The following is a 17,631-nucleotide window of genomic DNA, read 5'->3' as shown; positions in this document are numbered from 1 at the left end:
CTGTTACCCATGACTGGTTCACAGATGTGTCTGAACCCACTGCAGGCTGATGTGATGTAAAGTTCCATTTGCTGGGGGATCTTAGAAAATATTCCTGAGAAAAAAAGAGGCACAGGAGAAAAAAGCTCTTTTGTCCTCTCATTATGTGGTTGGTATGCTGTCATGCAGCGGTATGACACTGAATGGTAATAAGCATTTTTCATCCATCAGGGGAGACATCACAGCACACTGGGGCAGCAGAATGTATTCTCACTGCTGTGTGTGTCCTTGACACAGGTAAGTTGCCCATGTAATACCCCTGGGGCCACCGGCTGCCTCACTTACTGTTATGTAATAGCACACAGCCTAATGGTTTAAGCCACAAGTCGAAGGTATTCTGTTTGGTTTTTACCTGCCTATAGCATCCTAACAGGCCTATCTCAGAACACTGGCTTTACAATATGGCTGTGACTTGGAAACAACATAATTTTCTGACTTAGAAGATGGAATAAGATATTAAAATGTGGTGGGGACATCCTGATGAAAGCTGGGGTTCCTTAGCTCTTCTGTCCCCATCTGCTCCAAGAGCTCAGCACCCTCCTGGCATCACAGGAGTGACGAGGATGGTTTCTGAGGTTAGGTCAGCCTGGGGATAGCTAATTTTTGTAGATCTCCTGGCTCATTGCTTTTCCAGGAACACTTTTCTCTTTGTCCGTGCTATAGAATGACTTCTTGCATTTCACTGATATTCTTTCATAGTGCCTAGTACAGTTATGCACGTGGACTGGAAGATTCCCTCAGAGAATGCCCCCTGATTAGCAATGCTTGTTCTGGGGCTAAGAATTGGGACCCAGCAGCCCAACAAGGTGTTGCTATAAGTAAGCATGACAAGGAGAGGAAGACTGGATGAAGGAAAGAGAGCCAACACCTCTAGCCTAGTTAAAAGCAGAAGAGGCTGGAGACGCTGAACAGACACTGGTCCTGTCCTGTGTGGCTTCTTTTGCTATGCCTGCCCATCTACCCACTCGCAGCCTGGGGTCCACAAACCCAGACACTCACTTGCTCTCCATACACAAGCAGAAGAGGAGGAGCTGCCGCAGTAGATGCTTTCATGCCATTTCCCAAACAGCCGATGAACCGCTTTTCCACTCCTGTCAAACACTGTGCCTTCAATCTCATGGGCGTTAGTGCTCCAGTATTTCGCCTAGGATTCAAATGAGAGTTGTTGGCTTAGTTCTTTAGCATCAGCTTATTACAGATACTGAGGAAAGAAGGAAAAGCTAGAGAAAGAACTGTAAGAGTGGTTCTACATTGCATATTACTAGTTACTAGTTCTGAGTTCTGTTTAATTGACAAAAATTTTATATATTTATCATGTACAACATAATGTCTTGAAACGTATACATTGCGGAACGGCTAAATCAAGCTAATTAACATAGGTATTACCTTACACACTTACTTATGATGATAATACTTGCTACTGAGTTCTCTATACATTTTTTATATTAATCTCTTATCAGATGTATAGTTTACAAATATTTTCTACCATTCTGCCAGTTGTTTCTTTACTGTACTGATTGTTTTCGTTGCTGTTTAGTTTGATATAATTCCATTTGTTTATGTTTGCTTTTTGTCTGTGCTTTTGGGGTCATATCCAAAAATAATACTCTCTCAGCAGCCAGGCATGGTGGCTCATGCCTGTAAGCCCACCAGTTTGGGAGGCCGAGGTGGGTAAATCACCTGAGGTCGGGAGTTTGAGACCAGCCTGACCAACACAGAAATACCCCATCTGTATTAAAAATACAAAATCAGCCAGGCATGGCAGTGCATGCCTATAATCCCAGCTACTTGGGAGGCTAAGGCAGGAGAATCACTTGAACCCGGGAGGCAGAGTTTGCAATGAGCTGAGATTGTGCCACTGCACTACAGCCTGGGCAACAAGAGCGAAACTCCATCTCAAAAAAAAAAAGAAAAGAAAAACTAACAATAGTGAGCATGTTGTACAATCGATTTCTTGAACTAATTCTTCCTGTCTAACTGAAATGTTGGATCCTTTGGCCAATATTTCCCAATCCTCCCCTTGACCCTCGGCAAACCCATGTTAACCATCGTTCTACCCTCTTGCTTCTGTGAGATCAACTCTTAGATTCCAAATAGAAGTAAGACTAGGTGGCATCTGTCTTTTTTGTATCTGGCTTATTTCACTTAACATCCTCCACATTCATCTATGTCGTCGCAAATGACAGGATTTCCTTCTTTTTAAAGGCCGAACAGTTTTCCACTGTGTTACATGTGCCACATTTTCTTTACCCATTCATCCATTGTTGGATACAGAGATTGTTTCCCTATCTTGGCCATTATGAATAGTGCTGCAAGGAACATGGAGACGCAGGTATCTCTTCAACATACTGATAACATTTCCTTTGGACATACACCCAGTAGTGGGATTGCTAGCTCATAGGGTAATTCCATTTCTAATTTTTTAAGGAACCTCCATTCTGTTTTCTATATTGGCTGTGTTAATTTACATTTCCACAAATGGTGTGTGATTCCTCTTCTCCATATCCTCCTGAATACGTTTTTACCTTTTTGATAATAGCCATTCTAACAGATACAAGGTGGTATCTTATTATGGTTTTAATTTGCATTTCCCTGATGATTACTGATGTTCATCATTTTTTCCTCATGTATCTGTTGTCCACTTGTGTGTCTTCTTCTGAGAAACGCCTCTTCAGGTCTTTTGTCCATTTTTAAATTAGATTGATTTCTTGCTATTAAGTTCCCTATACATTTTTTTGTATTAACCTCTGATCGAACGTATAGTTTACAAATATTTTCTCCTATTCTGTAGGTTGTTTCTTTGCTGTATTGATCAAGTTGCAGTTTAGTTTGATATAATCCCATTTGTCTATGTTTGCTTTTGTTATCTGTGCTTTTGGGTCATATCCAAAAATAATAATTGCCCTGACCAACATTATGAAGCTTTTCCTCTTATGTTTTTGTTTTAGTAGTTCTACAGCTTCAGGTCTTATTGTAAGTCTTTAGTCCTTCTGGAGTTGATTTTTGCATATGGTATAAAGCTCTAATTTCATTCTTCAGCATATGAATATCCAGGTTCTCCAACACCATTTACTGAAGAGACTATCCTTTCCCCATTGTGTGTTCTTGGCACCTTTGTCAAAAAACAATTAATTATAAATGCATGGATTTAGTCCTGAGCTCTCTAGTCTGTTCTATTGTTCTATATATCTGTTTTTACGCCTGGATTTTGGCTTTAAAAAAATCATACCTTTGGCTATTTAATAAAAATAAACAGTTAAATATCTACAGTTTGTAACTCAACTAATATTTGTGTAAGATACATTTTTATTTCTACCTTTGCTACATACAATGCAAGAGAAGGCTCAGTTCTCGGCCAGGTGCAGTGCCTTACTCCTGTAATCCCAGCACTTTCGAAGATCAAGGTGGGTGGATCACCTGAGGTCAGAAGTTCAAGACAAGCCCGTCCAACATGGTGAAACCCCATCTCTACCAAAAATACAAAAATAAGCCAACTACGGTGGTGGGCACCTGTAATCCCAGCTACTTGGGAGGCTGAGACACGAGAATCACTTGAACCCGGGAGGCAGAGGTTTCAGTGAACCGAGATCACACCACTGCACTTCAGACTGGGTGAAAGTAAGATTCCATCTCAAAAAAAAGGAAAAGAAAAAGAAAAGGTTCAGTCTCTATAGAGATGTATACATCAGGCAAGTAGTGTGGATAGTCTCGCTATGTATTGGTCCTAGTCTGCAAGGCAATCTTGCACTCTGTTCAGTTCAGCTCAGCTCAGGCCAGCCCAGTGCAGAGTATTTTATATAGTACCACAATGCAGCCAGCAGATGGAGATCTAGCTCCCTAGAGTTGATTTTTTTTTTTTTTTCCAAATTACCTGGCTGCCCTAAAAATCTCTATGAAAGAACAGCAAAGGGAAGAATTTCTCCATAAATCAAAAACCCTAGTACTATTTTCAGCTGAAACAGAATCCATATTTGGAAACCAATAAAGTTGAATGGCATTTTCAGGTCAGATTCTGGTAATTCAGCTTCTCCATTTCAGGGCTGTGGCAAAAATGTAAGGGTGGGAAACTGAAGTGTCTCAGCTGAATTAGAAATTTAAAGTTGAGTTTTCCAGCCATGTAAGAATGAGGGAAAAGCACACCCCCACCAAAAAAAAAAAAAAAAAAAAAAAAAAAAAAGACTATTTAGACTCTTAAGTTGATTCTTTTTTTTTTTTTTTTTTTTTTGATACAGGGTCTTACCCTGTTCCCCAGGGTGCAGGATGGAGTGCAGTAGGGCAATCATAGCTCACTATAGTCTCAAGTTTCCGGGCTTCAGTGCTCCTTTGACCCCAGCCTCTCCAGCAGCTGGGACTTACAGGTGCATGCCACCATGTCTGGCTAATTTTTAAATTTTCTGTAGAGATGAGGTCTTGCCATGTTGCCCAGGCTAGTCCCAAATTCCAGGCCTCAAGTGAGCCTCCTGCCTCAGCCTCTCAAAGTGCTGGGATTACAGTGTCAGCCATGGCACCTGGCTTCTTAAGTTTATTCTGAAGCAGGTGTCAGATTTTCCCTTAGAGATATCTGCCAACAAATCCAGTGCTGAGAATTTGTTGGAAGCCACCAAAGGACATTGCCAACTTCCACAGGTGAGTGTGGCATCCACTTGCAGCTTCTCTTCCAACACCAGACATGCCCAGTGTTCCTCTCTCATGACTACAAACCCAATTCTCCTGCTCGTAAGTGGATGAGAAGCAGGTATGTGGTAGACACCAGAGTGAAGCACACTTCCTGGGGGAAATATTGAGAGCTATGTGACTTTCACCTGGGTCACAGGTCATACATCCCTGTTTCAGGTTGCTTTCTGTTTCTGTTTGCAGAAAGCTTAGACAAAGCTTCTGAGGCAGGGTCATTTCTATTTTGTCCCACATTGAGGGCTTTTGTCCCACATTAAGGTCATTATGGGCTTTATGTCTGTCTATAACCCAGTTTGAGGATGTAATAAAGACCCCAATCCACCTCTTCCTAATCATTCCCTAGAGGTTACAGGTGGTGCAGAAAGGTACTGCATGAAGTTCCACAATAAAACCTCACCTCTCTGCTTATTATCTCAATCTCTGTTAAATGCAAATATTCCTTGAGGAGGGTAATGTTTTAAAGATATACAGTTTTTAAGAGCAAGAAGGAATCTAGGAGGGAGAGAAAGCAGGGAGGGCTGCCCAGCAAGGCTTTTAAAATGGTTAAAATGATAAAGAGACTATTCCATAGTTTTTGCCTCCGGCCAATCTTTCCATTTAGTCTCTGAATGTTTATGAGTCTCTGATGTGCGTCAGACACCATTTCAGGCATCAGGGCTACAGAAATGAGCAGATAGACTAGGTTTTGCTCTTCTGGAGTCAGGGATGATGAGGAGGGTATGGAGAGCAGAAAATAAGCACAGCAACGATGAGCAGGCTGACTTCCGATGGTGATAAGCACTCTGGAGAAAATGGGACAGACAGGGCAGGGAGTGAATGACAGGATGGGGCTGGTGATGGAAGGATCTGGGGACAGTGGCCCAAGCAGAAGGAAATGAAGAAAGAGAAAGAAGGCCAGTGTGGCCAGAGGACAGTGGGAAAAAGAGAGGAGGAAAAAATAAGAGAAGCTCAGGTTGGATAGGAATGAGGTGGCCTGTGTGTACGTGTGTGTGTATCTGCAAGTGTGCACGTATGTGCGTGAAAGGGTGGGGATGGGGAGTGTAGCCTCTGCAGGACCTAGTGGGGAACCATAAGGATGCAGGCTGCACTCTGAGAAACATGGAAACTTTGGGGGGATTTTGCTCAAAGTGGTACAGCATGACTTTTTCTGAAAAAGTTGTGGTAAACCATACGTAATGTAACACTGACCATTTTAACCATTTCTAAGGGTACAATTCAGTGGCATTAAATGCATTCACAATGCTGTGCAACCATCACCACTATCTATTTCTAAAACATTTTCATCTTCCCAAACTGAAGTTCTGTACCTATTCAACACTAATTCCCCCTTCCTCCTTCCTGCAGCCCCATTCTGCTTTCTTTCTCGGTGGATCTCGCAGAAGTGGAATCATGTAATATTCGTCCTTTTGGGGCTGACTTATTTCACTCAACATAATGCTGTCAAGGTGCATCCATACTGCAGCATAGTAATTTATGTTTTAAAAGGGTCTCTCTGGCTGCTGTACTGAGGACAGACCCTATAGAAGTAAGAGGCCAGGAGGGGCAACTGCCCTGGTCTAGGTGAGAGAGGTACAGCTGGGACCAGGGAACTGCAGCATTGTTTGCCTGCTGGCACAAAGGTGAAGATGAAAAAGCTCTCAAATGCCCTGTGCTCTGGGGCCCTGGCTCTGCCACAGCCCTTCCAGGCTCAGAGCTCAGAGAGCCACTGGAGTTACCTTTATAAAATTCACTTTGCAGTAGCAGGAATCATCATTCAGGTTCTTGATGACAATCTCTCCATAGTGCTCAATCCACCTCTGCCCACTTAAGATGTTATGGATGCAAGAGGTCACTTTGTTCCACTCAAAATGATCCCCAAAACTAAAAGAAGGAAAAAGCAGAAGTACCAATTTCCAGAAGAGCCAGCAGCAAATACAAACACTGCTATTCTATAAAAAAAAGTCATGTAATGCATTACCCATCCCTTTATTCACAGAAGCAACACTGGCTGAGTGTCTACACCATGTCAGGTTTTCCAGGAGCTTCCAGTCTCCAAGGAGGCGTGCACGCCACAGAGGATGACAGCATCCAGACTCTGCACTCTGGAGGCTACCAGAGGCTTCACTAGAAGCTGGTGGTCTCCTGCAAGAGCCCACTCCCTCCTTTGGCAGAGGAGGCGATTCAGAGCCAGAGGGGCTTGTTTAATGTTGCAGAAGTAGGAAAGGGAAGCTTGAGGAAGGGATGAAGGTTTTATACAATTTGCTAAATGTATATTGCCTGCATCCTTTATGATGAAAAAGTACTCAGATATTAGTTACGGAGTTCAATAATAATTATGAGGAAAATGGTATTACTAGTAAAACATAGGCAATGCGCTAAGTACTATTTTAGGTGTTTTCTGTACATCATCTGTTTAATCTTCATAACAGCTATAGGAAGTCGGTGGTTTATTATCTTCATTTTCCAGATGGGAAACTGGTGATCAGAAAGGTGAAGTAACCTGCCCAGGGATTCACTGTTAGTAATACATGCCAGAGCGAGCAGGTGAATCTCAGCTCCAGTTCCAGAGTCCCTGCTCAGAAGCACCCTGCTTTATATATAAGTATTGATCAACCCTATCAGATCAAGGCCATACCTTTTTTTAGAAGAGATTTTGACAGCAAAGCAGCAAAATAAGAGAAAAACACTTTTTTTTTTGATTGAGATAAGGTCTGACTCCATCACCCAGGCTGGAATGCAGTGGCATGATCACAGCTCACTGCAGCCTCAACCTCCCTGGACTCAACTGATCTTCCCACCTCAGCCTCCTGAGTAGCTGGGACTACCGGTGCATGCCACCACTATGCCTAATTTTTGTATTTTTTCTAGAGACAGGGTCTTGCCAGTTGCCCATACTGGTCTTAAACTCTGGGCTTAAGCAATCCACCTGTCTTGGCCTCCCAAAGTGCTGGGATTACAGGTGTGAGCCACCACGCCTAGCTAAAACCATCATTCTTAATCTTGTTAGGAAGAGAAAAGGAGTTTGAATAAGTATATATTCAGGGAACTTTGCTCTCCAGGAGATATTTGCATTTGAAAGAGAAACATTTTTAAAAAGTGAGCTTGCCAAAAGGAGGAACATTTAAACCTACTGCCAGACAGATTAAAGAAAAAACAGGCACTCAATGCAATTGGCAAGGGTGGGGGAGGGTGGGCATCCTGTCTCCAAAGCAAAATCTTGGCCCTAAATTTTATAAAGCTCCTTAATCACAGAACTTACGCTGGCAGAGTCACATGGGTTGTGCCAATTGGAACAATTTCCATGGATTTTCCCCAGAATTTGTTTTTCCATCTCACATCTGAAATAAAACACCAAATATCACATTTTTAGCAGGAGAGGTAGGTAGATCAAATAGTTTGTAGGCTAGATAAATGTTCAATCACTGTATAGTAGAACCTCTTCACAATTAAGTCAATTATTGGTTAGGATTACTTTTCACAAAATATAAGTACCAACCCCATGGGCCCTTGGAGCAGAACCATGGAAACTAAAATAATAAGATAAAGTCTTCACATGAATGTGTTAACAGCATGAAAGGCAGACAGAGGTGAAAACAAGTAGTAGCATACAGAGAGGTCCAGGGTATAACTTAAGTGTGTTATAAGGTAAAATGAAACCAGAGAAGAAGGAATGATGAACCTGCTTGGAGAAAGCATCAGAAGAGGCTTGTCGGAAGGGCCATCTAAACGGGGCTTTGAGGAATACACGGGAGTTCACTAGGCAGAGAAAAAACAATTTAAGACCAAATAAACAGCTTGTCCAAGGGGACAGAAGTACAGGAAAACGTAGTGTGATTCTGTCCTCTAGGTCTCAGGTTGTCTTGTCTAGAGAGAAGAGTAGAAAGACTGAGAATAAGACCAGGTACAGTGACTCACACCTGTAATCCCAGCACTTTGGGAGGCCAAGGCGGGTGGATCACCTGAGGTCAGGAGTTCAACACCAGCCTGGCCAACATGGCGAAGCCCTATCTCTACCAAAAAAAAAAAAAAAAAATTAGCCGGACATTGTGGTGGGTATCTGTAGTCCCAGCTGCTTGGGAGGCTGAGGCAGAAGAATCACTTGAACTGGAGAGGTGGAGGTTGCAGTGTGCTGAGACTATGCCACTGCACTCCAGCCTGGGTGATGGAGTGACACTGTCTAAGAAAAGAAAAAAGACTAAGAACGAAAAACAGTGGGCTCTCCAAGCCTAGCTAAGACGTCTGGTTTGTGTGCACTGAGTGGAAATAATCAGGCCTCTGATGTGACTAGACATGGACCTTGCAAAGGCAATTGGAAGCCATATGGAGAATGGAACAGGAGTAGGAGAGAAGAGAAGCAAGGTGACAAGAGGCTACTGCAATTGCCCAGAGGATAACAAACAGGGATGAAGGGAACCATGACAACAGACATGGGGAAGTCAGCGAGCCCTGGATACCAAGGAAGCAGAAATATGCAGAACAAGGTGACAAATTAGATACAGATTGAAAAAGGGAGAATTTATAAACAATGTCAGTTTCTCTAACTTGCATGAATGGTGGTACCAAAGAGAAGCCAGGGAATAAGAAAAGAACAGTGAGAGGGTCCCATCTGGCTGCTGCACTGAGGATATACAGACCACAGGGAAGTAAGGGTGGGAGCAGGGAGGACAGTGGGGAGCCCTAGCTGGGGTCCAGGTGAGACAGGTGGAGCTGGGATCAGCAAGCATGGTAGGCATCATATTGTATAATCCTATTTATATAAAATGCCCAAACAGGCAAATGTATAGGCCGGGAACTGTTGAGAGAAATGGGGCAGGTGGCAGATGGGGAGGGTAATATTTGCTAAAGTGGATTCTTTTTGGAGTGACGAAAATGTTCTAAAATTAACTGTGCTGATAACTGCAAAGTTTATTAAATTTGCAATTCTGTGAATATAATAAAAACCATTGAATTGTACACTTTACCTGGGTGAATGATATGGTATGTAAGTTATATGTTCATAAAATTGTTACCGAGAGGAAAAAAAGATAGCTGGCTATTTAAATCAAAAGTAATAAGAATGTACTACATGGTTTATGATATATATAAGATACATGTCAAAAACAGTAGAGAGGTTGGGAGGGAAAAATGGAAGTATACGTCTGTAAATCTCGCTATATGTGAAACTAGCATAATAGTATTTGATGATATTAAAAATACATAACATAAATCCTAAAGTAACAACTTTAACAAGAAACAAAATAGGTAAGTATAGCTAAAAGCTAACAGAGGAGATGAAAGAGAATGATAGAAATTATTCAATCCAAAAGGGTGAGAAAGAGGAAAAGAAGAACAAAGAACAGATGTGACAAACGGAAAAGAAATATCGAGGGCAGATTTAAGTCCAATTACACCTACAATCACAACAAATGACACATTTACATGACCTACATAAAAGGCAGAGAAATGTCAGCATGGGTTACAAAGCAAGATGTGGGATTCCTAGGCCCATGGAAATAGGTGGGTTGCTCAGGAAAAGGCTTTTGGGGAAGGATGGCCTAGAAGAAGGATGCTCAGGAAGGGCTGAGAAGGGGAGCACATAACGTGGGGAGCACACAGACCTTCTTCGAGAAGATCCCACTCATTAAAAAAATCCAACCTTGAAGAAACAAAGAAGAGGTGCTTATAGCATGAGTTAGATTTAGCTATTAGGAGGCTAGGACGAGAATATTTACAGAAGGTTTTCGTGAGAGAGCAGTTTTAATTTTAAACTTTAATAGCAAAGGTGAAGAAAGAAAACCATGGTACTTGCCACTTTAAACTGGAAATACTGACTACCCCCAGAGGGAGAAACTGGGTGGCTGGGGAAGGGGATGACAGTATACTGTTTTGTACTTTTAAATTTTTTTTTTTTTTTTTTTTGAGACAGAGTTTTGCTCTTTTGCCAGGCTAGAGCACAGCGGCATGATTTCAGCTCACTGCAACCTCTAGCTCCCGGATTCAAGTGATTCCCCTGCCTCAACCTCCTGAGTAGCTGGGATTACAGGTGCACGCCACCACACCCGGCTAATTTTTTGTATTTTAGTAGAGACGTGGTTTCACTATGGCCAGGATAGTCTCGATATCCTGACCTCATGATCCACCTGCCTCGACCTCCCAAAGTGCTGGGCTTACAGGTGTGAACCACCACTGCGCCTAGCTGTACTTTTAAAGTTTTATAGACTCTGTGTGTGTGTGTGTGTGTGTGTGTGTGTGTGTGTGTGTAAAGACAACATGTGATATCACTGGTAGCAGAGAAAAATATTTTTAAAATGTGTATGTGCTCACTGTCTAAAAACCTAGGATGCTTATATTTTCCTTCTATGGAGATATTAACAAAATTAATCCATTTAGGAAATATCTACAGCCTTATTTATTCTTTAGAAAATTTACCCACCCACCCCCAACTCAAAATATAAACGGAACAAAATTTTAGGAACAATCACCTCAATAATGAAAAGAAGTAAGCAATGTAAAATACAACCTCAGAAATAAAATTTAACTTTCACAAAAGCAGAAAATCTCTCTGCTGTCTACACTCTGATAAACAAATGTAAATATTTAGTGTCTCTTGAAATATGTGAGGCATTTTAAATGACTTTTAAATAAGATAAAGTTACAGAATTAAACAGAGATGACACAGATAAAGACTGAGGATTTTTTCAAAAGGAAAAACTAAGTGAGAGATGAGAAACAAGAGCAAGTGGTGCTGATTCTTCTAACCAGACCCAAATCCAGGGACCACTTTTGATCTTAGTAGGAACTGATAGCGATTCTTGAATAAAATAAATCAGCAACATATTACATAGCATCATGGAAGTCAAATATATAACACATTACCTTGCCAGAAAACAAAATTTCCAGACTCAGCATGACACGCAGAGATAGGCGGATGGTGGCTGACCTGATGGAAACAAAGACCAGAAAAACAAAAATGAACGAACTTGTGTTTCTCATGAAATGCATTCTTTCTCCTCTGCACTGAGATGTGCAGTGTGCAGTGCTGAACAGAAGAAAAAACTTTTTTAGTTTCCCTCGACAAGTCTGTCCTCAAGAGGGCGCTCCTGATACAGTCAGCTCTGACTTGCTCGGGTTGGACAACGGTGAGGGGAAGGCCCTTGAATGGAAGCCTCCAGAAGCCTTCATGGGAGGAGGGCCAGGTGGCGTTTCGGCGAGTGATGAGGACAGAAAGGCATTTCGAAAGACATAAAAAGAAAACAGGGACATGTGAGGACTGACTGCTCATCCATAAACCATATAATCTGACACTGGCTACGAAGGTCAACATCTCTATCAGCTCTTCTGAAAGGAGCTGCAGATGTTTTAATTAGGATGTCAAATAGCAAGTATTCTAACATGCAACACAAAAATGCTCTTCCTTGGGCTCAGCCGATTTAACTCTTGAAAACTCTGCATCATAAAGTCCAGCATCTTTCAAATCACCTACAAGAGACCGATACAAGGTAATTTTTTAGAAAAGAATGTTTCTATTAAAAAAAAAAAACAACTAAACACACAATTGTTGAGGAAATGTTAGTCAACTGTCAAGAAAATTTTATTTATTTTTTGTCAAGATAAAAACTATCTTGAGCAAATAAGTAATCTCATTCCAGAAAAGAGAATCCCCTGGAGCAGAGACTGCCTTTTGGCAAAAGATCATTACTCATTTTATTCAGTAATGAAGATGCTGAAGAAAAAATGGCTCCTCCGTGTATTTGCTCATTATCTCAATTGCACTCAGGGAATGCTGAGAGGTGTACATCCTGTTATTCTAATTCAGTACTGGTGAAACCCCAGTAATACTGCCAGGGGTGTTTCCAGAAAGTTCTCTCATGTAGCTGGTTCTTAGCAGAGGTATCTTATATTGAGAGTATCTAGCTCAAATCCTGCACCTCATAAACGAAAAGATGGAAACCAGAAAGATTAAGTGACATTTCCCAAGCCGCATCGACATCGGGGAAGAGGTAGAGGTAAGTCCCAGAAGTTTTGGTTTACCTCACTGGTTTTCAAACTTTCCAAAAAAAAAAAAAAGAAAAAAGAATGTTTTAAGTGACTGCACAGTTTTCAAACCCATCTTATCAAGAACCCAGAATACTGAGCCCTTGCTTGAGATAAACATGTGGGAGGAAGGGAGGGCAGTGGGTGACAAATCCATAGCTGTTCACCTTCCTTGGGACCCTCGGCTGAAGAATATGGTTTGAAACTGCTTCTGTGTGCCAGGCCACCTCCAGCTGCAGGACTGCAGGGATGGGAGGATGCAGTCATGCACCCCACACCCTCATGGGATTACAGCCATACCAGTGTGGGCCAAAGAAAGCAACAAAGATGTAGTAAACCATGTCAGTGTCTCTCGGATTACTCAATGAACATAAACGCCAGCTGCAATACAAAGCAGGAGACTCAAATTTGCTGCTCTTTGGTTTGTCTTAGTTCCCGTGTGCTTCCTAAGAACTTGGGCCCTTCGCTGTGCCTGTGGATTTTCAAGGGCAGTTTTCACTCAAGCACCGACTTAGAAACCTCATCCCATAATGTAACTCCTGATTTCCTTTGATGTTGTCGTTTTCTTTTTCTTTTTATTTTTTTGAGACAGGGTGTCCCTTTGCCACCTAGGCTGGATGTAGTGCAGTGGCACAATCACAGCCTACTATAGCCTAGACCTCCAGGGCTCAGCCTCTCAAGTTGCTGGTGTATGTACCATGCCTGGCTAATTTTTTCACTTTTTGTAGGGATGGGGTCTTGCTATGTGGCCCAGACTGGTCTTGAACTCCTGGCCTCAAATGATCTTCCCACCTCAGCCTCCCAAAGTACAGGCATGAGCCACCATATCCAGTTGTCTTAAAAAAAAAAAATCCTACCACTTGGAGATACTTTATATCATAATATCCTACATTCTTCTCCTTTTCTTCACTAGCTGTCTCTCAGTGAAAACAATGGAGTTAGCTTTGAAACCATGGGATCATATAAAACAAAATCAGGGTGCATCAACACAGCCCTGTAATCCCAGCTACTTGGGAGGCCGAAATTGAAGGATCCCTTGAGCCCAGGGTCCAGGAGTTCAAGACCAGCCTGGGCAACAGAGTAAGACCCTATCAATAATAATAATAATAATAATAACCTTAAATCAGCTCAAGGCAATTCCCACTCCCCACTTCTCCACCCCACCTGCCATGACCCACTGTAGAGTGGAAGGAGAGCTATGAATTGTTCCTCTTCCTCATAATGTAGGCATATTTTTAAATGGATTATTATGAAGTAGGTAATATTCCTCCCACAAAAACAATGCAGCAACGTGGGAAAGGAGCACTACAGCTCTGATGAAGAATTTGGCATCTTTACAGGTGTGGCCGAATGTAAACATTAAAGCCAAACACAGTATATAAAAACAATACACCTCTTCTGTAATAATTTAAAACCCCATAAAACAGGAATAAATATACTGTCCATATGAATTATTTAAAAACCTACTGTATACACATATCTCATAAAAACCCAACCTTGTTTTTTTTTTAAACTATTGTGCTAATGAATGAATGTTTAGCAGATAACGTTTAGATGGGTTCAACACATGTTTTCTGAATAAGTTTCAACCTTTAAGTATCAGTAACTTTACTTATTTCTTTATGGCTTACATAGGACTTTGGGAATGGTTTATTTGGTCCACATTGCTTTTAAGAGTTTTACAAAGCTTTCTGGGGCGACTGACATTGATAGCTTGCTTATTTATTTATTTGTTTGTTTGTTTGTTTGTACATTTCCTCTGATTTCTGGAGCATCTGCCATGCACTGCCCTAGTATCTGGGAACTCGGGAAAGGCTTTTGTTGTTCTGTTGACCTGTGTCCTGACTAACATCAGCTGCTGGCTGTGTGACCTTCACAGTTTTTTAAGCCCCTCAGCCTATGTTACCTCATATGTAAAGTAAGGCTGATTCCACTGACTCGATCAACTAAAGAAAGATAACACATGCAAACCGTCCAGGATCTTATGCTGATGTGGATTAGACAGAGACTAAATTTTGATTTTTTTTTTAATGAGTGTATTCTCACTTAGTTCTTGCAGCAGCCTTGTATCTTTGTTAGCCTTGTTTTATAAATTGGGAAATAGGGGATCTGTCTAGCAGAAAGCTTCCCCCGTGCCACACCATTAATGAGTGATAAAGGGGACACTCCAAACCTAGGGCATCCTCTTCCAGATTTAGGGCTCTTGTCCCTCCCCAAAGCCAGGACACATCATTAAGGTCCCTTCTCAGGGACATTTAGAGAAAAAAAACTTTTGAATTTGACCTTTCCAACCTGAGTCTCACATATTTCTTTGCAAAATGAGGTGTGAGGATCCCTCTTGGCTTCAGAATGCTCCAATTCTAACATTTGCTCTTAATGTCTTCTTCGAATCTTAGCATCAGAGGTGGTGGCAGATGCTAGCCAACTTGAAAATATTATACTAAGGTTCTGATTAACTTGAATGCCCATGGAAAGGGGTAATTCATAGTTAATCACTTAATCTTTATTGATGATAATCTTTCTAAAATCTGCTAGAGTAGTGAATAATGAGCAGAATCTAGCCTGTCTTTATTATTGCAGGATTTTGGTTGAGTCTGTATTCTTCTTACATCTTAACTCAGGCAAAAAGGGCAGTAGATGCATTTGTCTGAATTGACCCAGCCCTGGAAGAGATGCTGTCTGTTAACCTGTTGAATAAATCCAATTTAGACATTTTTGTTTTGGTATTCTTCCCTATCACTTCCTCTCCCATCAAAGAAGAACAATTCTTTATTAGTAAGGATGTCCAAGCATTCTAAAAATTAGTACACATGGTTTTTATTATGCAAGTATTTATATAATAACACATGTATCTATCTTTCTTTCTACAGCCCCAATACAGTTCCCCTGGCAGTTAAAAATTCTGGTAATTTACAATTCATTTATATACCTGAGGCCCTTCTTTACCTTGACCTAATCATTTTTAATTTATGCTTTGAATGCACTTTATATAAGAGGTCAAGGGAGAAGCAGATAGGGAAAGAATATATTTTCAGTATTTGTGCAGTTTGTAAGGTTTTTTTTTTTTTTTTCAGAGTTAGAAAAGTAGCCCTTAAATACATCCGTTCCACCCTGCAATTGCTCCAAGACATAACTGTCTACTCCTCCCAGGTCCTGACTTCCCTGCAGCAACACAGGGCAATAGTGGAAAAGAGGGCAGGTGCCGGTGAAGAAGTCATCCAGAGATGGGACCAAGTGGCCATTCTTTCCAGTCACTCATCAAGCACTTACTGATTGCCTCTGATGTGTCAAGCACTCTCCTAGTCACCAGGGGTAAAATGATAAGCTAAAGAAACAAAAATTCTTACCCTGACAGAGCTTCTATTTTAGTGTAGAAGTGGGTAAGACAATGACACATAAGAAGCACGCAATTTGTCAGCAGCAATGTGTGTTAAGGAAAAACAGCAGGGCATGAGGATGTGGGGACAGTGGGTAGGAGTGCTAGTCAGGCAGGGTGATGGGGCAGGACTCTAATGATGAAACCTGTGGGGCTGAGAGAAGTTCCAAAGGTAACCATGCAGGTAACTGAGAGAAGCACATCCCAGACAGAGGACACAGCAAAGGCCAATGGCTGGAAAATGCTTGGTATGAAGCAGGAGAAGCAAGGCCAGCATGGCAGAGATGAGTGAGGGGACGGGGAAAGTAGAAGTGTCTGAGGGCGGGGCATTTGAGGGCTCTGTGGGCCATGGCCAGGACTTTGGATTTTATTCCAAGTGACTTGGGAAGTTGGTGGAGGGTTTAGAGCAGCTGCTGCTTCTGTTTTAAGCAGTCACTCTTGCTCCTGGATGAGGAATTAAATGGCGCTGGAAACAGGAGACCAGTAATACGTCCTATTTCAACAATCCCAATCACTGATTTTAGTGGCCTGAGCTAGATGACCAGCACCAATGGGAGAGAGAGTGAAAATGACCAGCTGTGGAAGGAAGGCTTCTGAAGGGAGACCCCAGGATTTGCTACTGAGAGGATGTGAATTATGAGAGAAAGAGCTAGTAAGGATGATGCCAAGAAATCTGGCCTGATTTTGGGGAGAATACAGATGCCAATTATTTTCTCTTCTCCTATGTTCAGAGTGAATCATCTCATAAACACATGGCTTCTTGCAAAAAAAAAATAAAAAAAACAAAAACACATTAAGTTCTGACTTGACCTAGAAATGACTGGGATTATTGCAGGAGGACTCACTACTGGTCTCCTGTTTCCAGAGCCAGGACTGTAGAAAACCCCAAAGCAATGGTATAGTTGTCTTACATTTGATTTACTGCTGGTTTTATTTGAATGGCTTGAATTTACCTTTTGATAGTGTCTTTAAGATGCTATTTACTTAGTTAATCAGTAATAAATAACTCTGCTTACTAGTAGATGTAAGGACTATTCAGAGAGGCGACATGAGTGTGCCAGGAGGAAGTGATGGGTGTGGCATGTGTAAGTCCGTCTAAGAACGGGTGTACTCAGAGTCCTCCAGTAAGAAACAGAAAGGAGGAAGGGCTGAGCCTACAGAGAAAAGGAAAATGTCTTCATTTCAATCTCAGTTACTAAAATGTAAGAACATTTTAGTAACTTTTAATAATGACACTCAGCTTTTCTGACACTCTCAAGAGTATGCAGAGGGGCGGGTAAATGGTTAAAATAACTTGAACAATGATTGGGACAACTAAAGTTTCATGTAATTAGGAAAAGCTACTTTTAGACTATCGCTTAATTGCATATCCTTTCAACACCAAACCTTTCCCAAAGGTATGAAAAAAGGAACGTAGCCAACCGAAATGAGTTTTCTGATCCATCTATTCCCTTGATTCAGCTCAAAACCAGTGTGTTAGCTCTGCCAGTCAGAAGGAGGGCGCAGCAAGTAGGGAATCACCTGCCAGAGGATACTCAGTCTCTGACCAG

The 17,631-nt window shown here is 41.6% G+C and overlaps 1 protein-coding gene across 17 annotated transcripts in view; it reads right to left on the bottom strand.

Moving 5' to 3' along the window:
* Positions 1-17,631, bottom strand: part of OSBPL3 (oxysterol binding protein like 3) — a 205,982-nt gene that overhangs the window by 10,455 nt on the left and 177,896 nt on the right. For all 17 annotated transcript variants that reach the window (XM_054237150.2, XM_078342541.1, XM_054237152.2 and 14 more), the window contains 4 exons: positions 11,548-11,611; positions 7,952-8,030; positions 6,429-6,573; positions 1,039-1,183 (listed from right to left, as the gene is read on the bottom strand). In XM_054237150.2, the coding sequence (XP_054093125.1) occupies positions 1,039-1,183; positions 6,429-6,573; positions 7,952-8,030; positions 11,548-11,611 (433 nt within the window). The remainder of the gene's footprint in view (positions 1-1,038; positions 1,184-6,428; positions 6,574-7,951; positions 8,031-11,547; positions 11,612-17,631) is intronic.

This window comes from Callithrix jacchus, chromosome 11, assembly GCF_049354715.1.
Source record: "Callithrix jacchus isolate 240 chromosome 11, calJac240_pri, whole genome shotgun sequence".
NCBI classification, from domain to species: domain Eukaryota; kingdom Metazoa; phylum Chordata; class Mammalia; order Primates; family Cebidae; genus Callithrix; species Callithrix jacchus.
This window is presented reverse-complemented; position numbering and strand designations above follow the sequence as displayed.